This window comes from Petaurus breviceps, unplaced genomic scaffold (assembly GCF_028583685.1).
Source record: "Petaurus breviceps papuanus isolate PSGF00001 unplaced genomic scaffold, PetGlider_PUasm1.0 419, whole genome shotgun sequence".
In the NCBI taxonomy this organism is placed as follows: Eukaryota; Metazoa; Chordata; class Mammalia; order Diprotodontia; family Petauridae; genus Petaurus; species Petaurus breviceps.
In genome coordinates, this window is record NW_027186324.1 from 1,693,056 (window position 1) to 1,705,100 (window position 12,045).

At 35.2% G+C, this 12,045-nt stretch overlaps 1 protein-coding gene across 10 annotated transcripts in view; it reads right to left on the reverse strand.

The window, feature by feature from the left end:
• Positions 1-12,045, reverse strand: part of ROBO2 (roundabout guidance receptor 2) — an 800,464-nt gene that overhangs the window by 11,168 nt on the left and 777,251 nt on the right. For 3 of the 10 annotated variants that reach the window (XM_069100506.1, XM_069100507.1, XM_069100508.1), the window contains 3 exons: positions 10,133-10,315; positions 6,816-6,986; positions 775-1,047 (listed from right to left, as the gene is read on the reverse strand). The exons of 1 other annotated variant lie outside the window; for it this stretch is intronic. In XM_069100506.1, coding sequence (XP_068956607.1) covers positions 775-1,047; positions 6,816-6,986; positions 10,133-10,315 — 627 coding nt within the window. The remainder of the gene's footprint in view (positions 1-774; positions 1,048-6,815; positions 6,987-10,132; positions 10,316-12,045) is intronic. 6 more of the 10 variants (XM_069100511.1, XM_069100509.1, XM_069100510.1 and 3 more) reach the window with 3 other exon arrangements.

A 12,045-nucleotide genomic window follows, 5' to 3' on the forward strand; every position in this document is an offset into this window, starting at 1 on the left:
CAAGTCACTTAACCCTGTTTGCCTCAGTTTCCTCATCTGTAAAATGAGCTGGAGAAGGAAATGTCAAACCACTCCAGTATCTATGACAAGAAAACCCCAAATGAGGTCACAGTGTCAGACACACACAAAAAAAAAGACTCAACAATTAAACTGAACATTGTATTCTATTAAAGATTTCAAATCCACTCACTTATTAATTTAGATAACATTAGAAAGAATGCTAAATTTGGAGTCATATAACCTGGGCTCAAATGCTGGCTCTGCTATTTACTGTGTGACCTCGGAAAACTGACAATCACTTGGGTTCTCAATTTTCTCATCTATAAAATGAGAAAATGGGAAGAGATGATCTCTAAGGTCTCTCCTAGGCTTAGATTCACTATTCCTGTTATGGGGAAAGCCCCAAGTAACTGATGATTCTCAACCTTGTTTGTCTGAACCAAGCAATTACTAAAATTACCTAATCAAATGAGTCAAAGTGATTAAAGTAATTGTAAATCCATCCTTATACATTGATTTCTTTTCTGAGGTAAACACTAAAGGGCAAAATTTTATCAAAATAGCAGGGTGTATGGTAGCAGATAATGCAGGTAGCCTACATTTAATTCACCTTTTGGAGAGGTGAGAAAGGCAGCAAGATAGTTTTCCTGATGTGGTTTGTAAAGGTATTCCATCCCATTAATGGTCCTGTTCTTGTCCTAATATAATTTTCATATTAAAACACCTGGTTAAAAAAAAAGTCTACACTTTGTTTTGGACTGTATCACCACACACCTGATCCAAATGCTTGTTTGTGTGGGACTCTCCTTAAATCTTCTTGATGTTCTGTGGAGCTTATCCATTCCTGCGTTTCCCGCTGCCACTCTAGTGAGGTTCTAGCTTGTAGATCCAATGAATTCTTTGTTTCATCTATGGGGGATGCATGTTGCCTCTCCAGAGAGCTTCCTTTTCTCTCTGCGGAATTTTCCACGTTACCACCATGCTGGCCAGGGCCTATTTGGTGCCTTAAACCCTGAACTGGTGGGGGATCTGGTGGTGGTGGAAGATCTAAAAATGTTGAATAGGGTTTAGAGTGAACTAAGGTGTAATGGAATAATACTTTTGCTTCAAGCTGAAGATAAACAATGGCTCAATACAGGTAGAGCTGGCACAAAATTAATCAGTGGAAAATAAAATGAATCATTAGATACATAAATGCATAATGTTAAAATCATTTATTACTTTGTACCAGTGTTGTAGTAATAGATCCTCTGAAATGGAAAACAAAAACGAGAAGTCTTCCTTAGTGGAGTATGCATTATTAGTTGCAAATTCTGTACCTACCAGGAATATAGATTCAGAATCTGCTCACAAATCAATTTATCTCTTCCAACTTGCCCACACCTCAGACTGTCTTCCAAAACAGACATGCCATGACACATAAGAACATTAACAGCATTACAGAAGATGTGGGTTTCCAGCAACTCTTAATCAGAGACCCAAGAAAAAACTAAAACTCCTCTGATGATCTCCACAGGAAATGATGCCCTCGGGATATTAAAAACTGTATACTCAAGCATATGTGGCTGCTGACTGTGCCCATGTAGGTGGCACATTTAACAACAGTCCAGGGGTTAAGCTAACATTCATTAGATGCAATTAGCATTCTGCCTGACAAGCAATTCTGGCTATCTATTTCATGAGTTAGCTAATGAGCTACAGCTAATACATTATATTTTTTTCAATGTACTTATTTTTATAAGTAATAACTAATGCTCAGAACACATATTGAATGTTTCATACGGTTACAAGGAGACCATACATTTTGTGGAAGATTTTACTGAATGCTGACTGGGATATAAATTCATCTGATTTGGCCTCTACTGCCCTTCTCTAATTTCATTCTCTATCTTTTTTCCCCTGCTGTAGGTCTTCCAAACTTTCTCTTGTCCCTTCTGGCCTCAAACATCATCTCCTTTCCCCTCTTTCTCAAGTGAAGTAACTTACTTTATATTTTAGTGAGAAAATAAGAGGCTATTTGTTATGCTCCCTTTTCTCTCCTATTCTACATTTCAAAATATCTTTAAATAATTTTCCACCTTCTTCTTTACTGTGAGGTACACATGGCACTTCTAACCAAAACTAACCACTTTATTTATACTCATGATCCTATACCTCATGTCTGTACTGGCAGTCTGCTCTTGTAACTATACCAATCCCAGGTCCCTAACCCTCACTCTTGTCTTGTCTTCAATCTCTTCCATATCTGTAGGTTTCTACCTTGCTCACATTTCTGTGCTAATTTTGAAAAATAAAAACAACAAAAACCTCAACTATATCCTCCTATCTTCCTACACTATCATACTATATCTTTTCTCCCTGAAAAAGCTGCATATCTTAGTTGCCTTCTCTTCTCACTCTCTTCCTCACTTGCAACCCAGCTTCTATCCTCATCAATCAAATAAGCTGTTAACTTCAAAGTTTCCAACAGCTAAATCCAGTGGTCCTTTCTCAGTTTTCATCCTTCTTTGTACAGGGTCACATTTGACACTGTAGACTACTTTTCCTGGACACTCTCTCCTCTCTGGATTTGCATGACACAACTTTTCTCTACCTCTTCTTATTTGCCAGCTCCTTCTGAAGCCTCCTTTTCTTGTCCATCAACCAAAGATCCTGTATTGGGACCTTTTCTCTCTGTAATATAATCAGTTCCCATAGGTTCAACTGTCATCTCTATCAAATCTACATAATTTCTTTCTCTCCTAAGCTCTACTTCTGCATTACCAATTACCTATTGGAAAATAACAACTGGAAGTTCACATAAGCATCTCAAATCAAATGTATCTAAAATAGAACATTCTATCCCCAAACCATGACTTCTTAATCTCTCTTTTTCCTATCAAGGGTACCACCATTTTTCTATTCACGCAGGTTCATAAAATTTGACTAATTTTGACTCTTCAATCTCATTCACCATTACTCTCCAGATCCACCATCTGCAAAGTGTTGCTGACTCTATCTCTATGGCAGCTTTGATATCTTCCCACTTCTCTCTATCATACGATGCTGCCTACCCTTCCCCCACTTCAGGACCTTTCAGGATCTTTCATCTCTATTATTATAAAAGTTTCTTATTTGTTCTCTCAGCCTCCAGACATTCTCCTCTCCAATCTATTTTCCTCAGAACTGCCAACAATATACTGTACTTGTAAAGGACCATTCTGATCATATCATTCTCCTGCTTTGTAAGCTCCAGGGTCTCCCTGTTGCCTCTAGGATTAAATGTAGACTTCCCGTTTGACATTTAAAACCCTTTGCAATATGAATCCAGTCTACTTTTCTAGATTTATTATGCATTGCTTTTTTCATGAACTCTAATGTCTCCACAAACTCTTACTTGCTGCTTCTCACACACTACATTACATCTCCTGTATCCATGCCTTTGCAAAGTTGTCCTTCATTCCTGAAATTTGCTCCCTTCTTTCTGCCATCTCTTGAAATTCCTAGTTTTCTTCCAGGTTACGCTCAAGTGTCATTGCCTATATGAGGTATTTCCTTGTCTAGCCATATATTAATGTCTCTTTCAATGTCCTTCCAAAATTACTTTCCCTGTATTACTTTAAATATACTTTGTGTTTTGTGTTTATTTTTCTGTATACACGTTATTTCCCTCAAAAGAACATAAATTCAGAGGGAAGGAGCTATTTTTTTTTGTCTTTGTATCTCCAAGTGTGTAGTATCCCAGTGCCTGGTGCATAATAATAGAGATTTAAAAATAAAAATGTTAATTAATTTTTCCAGATAACATATTTATAATTCTTTTTTTTAAGCAATCGGGGTTAAGTAACTTGTTCAAGGTTACACAGCCAGTTATTTCTGGGTGTGGTGCTAAGTATCTGATCCCGGATTTGATCCCCCAGGTCATCCCGACACTGCAGCCAGTGCTCTTACTCGCTGAGCCACCTGGTCGCCCCTGATATTTATAATTCTTATAAAACATGAAGATGACAACAGCAGGAGTTAGTTCTTCTAACATTCTTTCTTCTTCCCCCCCCCCTTCACTGATTCTTAAAATGCCTAGATTCTTAATTATAATTCATTCATGATGAAATCCTGCTTTACCTCCCTTGTATTCATTCCATTTATTATTGTGTGGTTCTCAATTTGTCCATATCAATGTGTATGATAGGCTCCTTTTTTTGACTGATTCTACTAGCACTAAAAATTCACTCAGGTCAAAATTGTGCTTTTTATTTTGAAATCTCTTAAAGTCTCTGTCAGAGACTTCTCCATTTCCCCTTTTGCTCATTTTGTTATATCCTTCTCTCTGTTAATCCACAGAGTTTTTAGTAAAATAGCAGAGACAGACTACTTCCAACAATTTCTAATATTTTGTACAATGTACCTATTTTTCCCTTTTCAACATATATGTGCATTTTTTTTTAGTAATTTCCTCTTTTTGGAACCCACATGGTTATCTAAAAAGAATTTTGAATTCATTCAGTAAGAAATATATTTTCCTTGTTATATAAGGAGCTTCTTTCAAATGACTTTTAAAGAAAATTTATAGTTCTTTTAATTTATAGAGGAAGTATTAGGTCATGTTTATTTTGATGTGATATTCTCCTTTAATTGAAGTGATGCTGATGATACCTCACGAGGACCGCTTTGGGGAGCTCCCCAAGCTGTGATGTTATTCCCACTTATCATGTATGTCCTCTAGTTAAATTAGGAGTTACTAATTATTCAAGATAACAGGGTCAGAGTCTGGGGGAGGAAAATCGCATCTGGAACGTTTCTTTCAGAATAAAATGCTATTTCCAGATTGAGATGTCCGTTGTACTACATGATTCAAATCATGCTGTACTACATGAATTTAGTGATTTTTTTTTATTCAGTGCTGTCTTCAGTGATCTGTTACAAATACAGATGTAATCTTTCATGAGTATCTGAGCTGCTGGGCACTCATGGAAGACCTAGAAATCTGACAAATAAAATTGTATTTTATCGTATTAGTTTTCTATTGCTTTCCCCTCCCCCCACCCAAATACCCACTCCCCATTAGAAATGTTAAACTTTTAGATGGACAACAATGGCAGCTCCTTAAGCCTGTTGAGATTTGGATTCCAGATATTCTTACTTAACAATTAAGTTACATTATTTAGGCACTTAATATCTACCAAAAAATGAAGTCCACCATACGCTTTCATATGGATAAATTAAAAACTACACAATAATAAATGGGATGAAGAAGGAGTGGATGGAGCAAAGATAAAAGTATAAAACTACTGATTAGTTTGAGTGACTGGGTAAGAGGATGCTGTACTTGAATTAAACCATTATTCAGTTTGATGTTGATTCATCTCACCATTTAACTATATTTTCCTCAGTGATGAAGTCACTGTAGTAAGTGGTCCACTGTTGACATGGAAAAGTGAATAAGATCAATTATAAAACCTTGGTGTGAATGGTAGGGGAAAGCATACAATTTAGAGGATGAAGGGGAATAGAATTTGGCTTGCAACTCTACATGTATAAGGTTTTGCAACTTCTAGAACTTGAGCATCTGATATTCAATTTAGGGTTGATTTATACACTTGGAGAATAATACCCAATGAGATTTATCAATTTTTGAATATGTGTACATTATTTTGGGACTTGTCCTGTGGTTTTACTGGTGAATTGGATTTGTATTGGATTACCAGTGAGGAACCTATCTCCAACAAATACATATTGGCACCCATAGGTGCTTACAGCACTAAGAAGTAATTTCCTCAGGGTACCACGGCCAGTATGTGCCAGAGATCTTCCTGACTCCCCTACCCACTATGCCATGCTGCCTCTCACCTCATAAAATATTAATGTTAAATTCATAATGTCAGAGTTATTTTGACATATTTTTTATCATTCAAAAGTCAATGAAGCAAAATAACCATATATCTATTAAGTTTCAGTACCATGCAGGTAAACTCCATCAAGGGAAAAACTGTTTTTTAAGGTGAATGGCTTCTAATGCCATACTTTAGTAACCTATAATTCTTGCTGCTAAATTCTATTTTACCAGTATCCTTTTGAATAATCTGTACCATTTTGTAAAATGAATGAAGTACAAAATTTAGTACTTGATTGAGAATAATAATAAATGATATCCTTTATTTTGGGTTTCCTTGAAAAGCACTGAATTAAAATTAATAATTTCTTTCACAGTATACCTCAAGTAAAATCAAGAATAGCACCTGTCAGGAATGTAATATGGACTAGAGAGACTGGACAAAGAATATCTATCATCTCTTGGGATTTACAATTAATTTTTTTAGCCCCTCCTAAATGGCTTGAGAAACTAATTAAATCCATTTGGTAAGTTAGCAATGTATATCTTCTTACTCCTTTGCTTCATTGTTATTCTAATGGTGAATTCCAAATGAGTGGGGGTGGGGGAATGAACAAAGGTGTCTTATTAGTCTTGTTAGATGATTTCTGTTCATACTGGCTCATATTTACATAAGGTATTTTACTGAAATCAGACACAGAACTAGATATTTTTCTAAGTAAATGGCACTTTGTCTAAATCCCTCTACTCTTCTAGGACATTTTACCTTCTATCATATTTTTTTTGTATATACATCTTATTTAGTGGCTATTAAACTACAAACTCTCTGAGGGCAAGATCTGGGTCATTTTTTTATCTTTGTATAACCTATGCTTAAGAAAGTGACTTGAATTAATGTAATATGATTTTTACCAAGTTATCACATTCTCTTAGACTGTTTGTTCTAGCTTCTTAATATGGAGATAGCAATGAGGTAAAACAAAATAAAACAAAACAAATAACCTACCATCTGTCATTCCCTCCCTGCGATGAGGCAATGGAGGTTGGTCCAATTTACCTCCCTTATGTTTTTTAGTGGGCCTAGGCCTCTGGCTCTGACTCAGTGCTGTACTGGTGTTACTGTCAGAAGAAAAGGGACTGGTTGGTCGAGGCCTTTGAGAAGAAGAGAATGCTTTGCCTAAAAAGAAAGACAAAGGGAATGGAAAATACAAAATATTATTATAACAAAGAGGAGTCTCCCTTTATATATCTACTCTGATTAAAGATGAGCTAACAAGATTGTCTTTCAGGGACAATGTTTTGGCTTCTTCTCTGCTGATCAAGCAACAAAGAATAATATGCTACCCCCCCCAAAAAAAAAAAGTAGAAGAAAAAACTCTGACTACTCAAAACATGGGCTCAATATTTCTAAGATTTTGAATAAGCTAGGTCAATTATATTCATAAGGTATTGTTCACTACATCCAGTATTTTCTTCCTGACATTAAAGGAGAAAGTTCCAAAATTAATTAGATGTTAGGTTAGTCAAATTGTACCCTTAAATTCTTAGAAAATATGGAGAGCTTTTGTATTCCATCAAAAGAAAACAAAATTCCAAGAATATTACTCAGATATGTTCACTGGACTTCACCACACACATTTTGTTTCAGTTGTTTTTCAGTCGTGTCTGACTCTTTGTGACCCATTTGTGGTTTTTCTTGGCAAAGATACTGGAGTGGTTTGCCATCTCCTTCTCCAACTCTTTGTAGAGATAAAGAAACTGAGGCAAACAGGGTTAAATGACTTGCTCTGGGTCACAGAGCTAGTTAAATGTCTGAAGCTGGATTTGATCTTGCTGAAGATAAGTTTTCTTGACTCCAGGCCGGGCACTCTTTGCATGGCATCATCTAGCTGCTCCCTCCTCCCCACAAATATACAGTGTGTTTATTGGTCAGTTACTTTCTACCTTATTTCCACAGAATCTTTCACTTCAACAATATTAAGGTATATGATATGCAAATGTTTAAAACTACATTATCTGTCAGAATATTGAATATAAAATGCATTTATTCAGGAATTTCCACTTCTGACTTCTCAAACAATTATGAACACTGTATTCCTTTTTCTCTTGGTTTAATGTAATGTATTTGTTCAAGGAAAGATGGTAGGTTTATACTGACAGTACAAATGATGGATAATACCTTTAACAACATATAGAATCTAGCATACACACCTTGTCCATGAAAGCATTTGTCATAGTGGAAAGAAAAATGGATTTAGAATCTGAAGACCTGAGTTCCAGCATGGACTCTGATATTCCAAGTTTTGTGAATGTGGATGTTAACAAGAGTTTCATTTATAACATAGAGACCATACACTACCTATCTTACAGGATTCTTATAAAAAATGATAAAATGGAAGATATAATTTATTATTATAATAAAATGTATTATTATGAAGAAAGCATTTTATAAAGGTCAAAACTACTATCATGATTATTCCTACAAATAGGTAATATTTATTCTAAACACTTTTATCTAGCTACTTATCCTTAAGGCAATCTGATATGTTGCTTAATGTTTTATTAGTATTAGCATACACGAACCAAATGAACTTATGCTACCTAATTTATTAGTTTCTTTGACTTTCAAATTGCTTCTGCATAATGTATATACCACATAAAATACTCTGTGAACATTCAATTTCTGACATAAACTTTATCAAGAAAAAATAAAATTCAAATAACAATATTGTTACCTTACAAAGTATTTTAAATAAAAATAAACCTCTGCAATTCCTAGACACAGGGGTACATTTAAAATTTAAGCCTTAGATACTTTTTCTTCCATGGATGTAAATTTGACATATATAGGACTTTCATATCTTCCTTCCTTCCTTCCTTCCTTCCTTCCTTCCTTCCTTCCTTCCTTCCTTCCTTCCTTCCCTCCTTCCCTTCTTCCCTTCCTTCCCTCCTTCCCTCCTACCTTCCTTCCCTCCTTCCCTTCCTTCCTTCCTTCCCTCCTTCCCTCCTTCCCTCCTTCCCTCCTTCCTTCCTTCCTTCCTTCCTTCCTTCCTTCCTTCCTTCCTTCCTTCCTTCCTTCCTTCCTTCCTTCCTTCCTTCCTTCCTTCCTTCTTTCCTTCCTTTATTTCTTTTCTTCTATCATCTATCTATCTATCTATCTATCTATCTATCTATCTATCTATCTATCTATCTATCTATCTATCTATCTCTTCTGCTCTTTCAGATCAGAAATTTTTCTGCAATTTATAGCCTTATAGAAATACCTGGAACACTGAGAGTACAAATGCACTTGCTTTAGGCCACACAATCTATGAGTCACAGGTGAACTCAGGCCTTGAACTCAGGCTTTACTGTTTATATATGAGAGTAAACTTGGTGTAATAGGTAAAGAGTCAATATCTGCATCCTGGATTCAAGTTCTACACATTGGCTATTAACCTGGAGAAGTTATTAAATGTTCAGGGACCTAGCCAATTCTCTCAAAACTATATATAGCACAGCATTGCCAATCTGCCTTGGTAGAGGGCGTTTTCTCACTGTAAGTGAAGTTATGCTGGACACACACACACACAAGTGGGTTATTGAATCTATTTTGTTTCAAGAAAGACAAAAATGAAATCTTATGATAACTTCTTAGAGCAAAAGACAAGATTCTATTTGGTGCAGTGAAAAATAAGTTGCCAGTTATATTATTACTTTCAGAAGCAAAAAGTAAAAACAATTACATATAAGCACCATTAAATTTAACTTTCTAATACAGTAGGTATCTGTTTAATTAGCCTCCTGTAAAATAAAGTAAAAAATATTGGATTAAATAACAAATCCCAAACAATAAAACTCTCTGGCATGTGCCCTGTTAGTCTGACAAATGTATATGCACTCACCCCATGCTTAAAAAGTCCTCCCAGAAAATGCATTTGCAAAAGAGAATGGCTAGAAGCTCAGTAATAAAGATAAAAGCTGAGTACTTTTTATCACTAGAAACTTTACTGATTGTGTGAGGATTTTGCAAAGTATATGTTATCAAAGAAAAATGGCAAAGTTAGTAGCAGCTTTGGTGCAATATAAAAAAAATAAACATGTATCAATAAATTTATCAGGTAGTAGAGAATAAAGGGAATAATTAGAAGACCAAATGATGCTCTGCATCACTTAAATTAGCTAGAGTTATGGTAAGTATTCATTCAAACTTATTTTCATGCATGTTAAAGGAATGCCTTATAACCAGAGTCACTGAGGAGAAAGAAGAGAAACGAACAAAAGATTAGTATGAACAGAATAAGGTTTCCTCATGCAGAAATTGGCAACTTCAAATCTACCAACCTGTTTTTGTAAGGCTGGTTCCATCCAGCCTAAAACCAGCTTTATCTGCTGCTGCAACCAGTGCTTGTGCAAAACTGCTGCTGGTCAAGATGGAGTCATCTGAGGAGCTACCTACACTAGATCTATGACTAGAAAAGTTACGATCCTCATCAGATGCAGAACCCCATCCATTTACCATTGAACCTAAAAACAAATGTAGTTATCTAGTGAGTTGTAGGCATTTCATATAGGATCTTTTTGTATATTGTATGATATCAGCAAGGTGCAGAGAAGGTGCCACATAAAACACTTTTGGGATGGGGAGCAATCATTCCTCTTGTGATTTACTAATATAAAGAACTACAAGTGAGGAAAAACCCAACATATGTTGGCATCTTCTCTGCAACTTATAGTCTTAGAGGATTGCCTAAAAGACAATGTAGAAGGTAAGTACCTTGTCCAGGATCACATAACTAGTTTCTGTTAGAATTGGGAGCAGGACCCAAGTCTTCCCTTCTCCAATGCCAGCTCTTGATATACTGTGTTATGCTTCTTTATCAAAGCAAAATGGGTTCTTAAACCCCAAAATATTAATTTCAATGATATTACTTAAATAATTTCTGTGACAAGGTGTCAGTGTGACATGATAAAGACATATCACCATATTCCCCAAATAAAAGAAATACATGGCATGAAATAGCTCTAAATTCTAAAATTACCTGGAATTCCAGGAACACACAGAGGTACATAGAGATAAAATGAAGTACTTTATTTTTCACTCCCCCTCTACTGTTTAGTAGATAATAATATGTTTGAAACTGTTATGCTAATCTAATCCATAAGTTTTGGTCAATTGGCAGGCTCCCATAATACAACTTCACACACTTCCAAGATTTAAAAAGGAAAAACAAAATAAAACAAAACAAAACAAAAAAAAAACAATAATAATAACAACAAACAGAAACTGAAGGGGTGAGAAGGATCTGTCAGCCTGAAAATACATTAAGTGTAACAGAGAGAATGACTGGTGTGTTGATTCTGTTCGTCGAAATCCCAATTTTTTTTTTTACTTTCCAAATACAGTTCACCTGACAAACAGCTGCAAAGAAGCTAAGATAACAGAAAAGAGCTGAGCTTCCTCAGAGAGAACAATATCTGATCTAATCACTGCAAGTCAAGGACCAACAGACAAAATTGAAAAGAGAAATGATGCAATGAACTCTGCCACATGATACCATAGAAGATAGAAAAAAAAAATGTAGCATTTAGTGGTCACAGAAAACTTTAGAAGTGAATCTACTTTGTAAAACAATGAAAGAATGTTAGAGCTACTTCAAGATTTTTATTGTTCATTTATAAAGCCTATGCTTTAAGAAAAATGTGATTTCTTTCATTCCTTATAGTTCCCTTTAAGCAATGACCAATTTTCCTTGTATAAAAATATTATATAAATGGAGAATGTAAAAATTACAGACGATTCTTTATTACCTGGGTGGGAAGAAGTTATGTAAGTGATACAAAATGGTCAAGGGTAAAATAATTATTTTGCCTTTATATAGAAGACCATTAGTCTCTACCTAGGGCCATTTATTAGTTCTATAAAAATATTGCCTTAGTTGGAACAAAGTTACAAGGAGCTGGGAAATCAAAATGACTGAATTTTAAGCACTGGGTCAGAATATTATATCATCTGATTTTGCATTTGGTACCATTTCTTACAGAAGCATTTTTTAAGGTTATACTCAAACTTAATACTAATGATAGTGTGAAATAAAAATTATTTAAGGAAGCATAAATAAGAATTTTCATTACAGATGTGCCAATCTTTTGATAATTCACAGCGTTTTAACCCAATCAGTTATTCCATATTGTAAATAAGATTCCTGCTTAAACAAGAGTAGGCAAACTTCTAGCTTCCCCAACCCTTTCTTGCT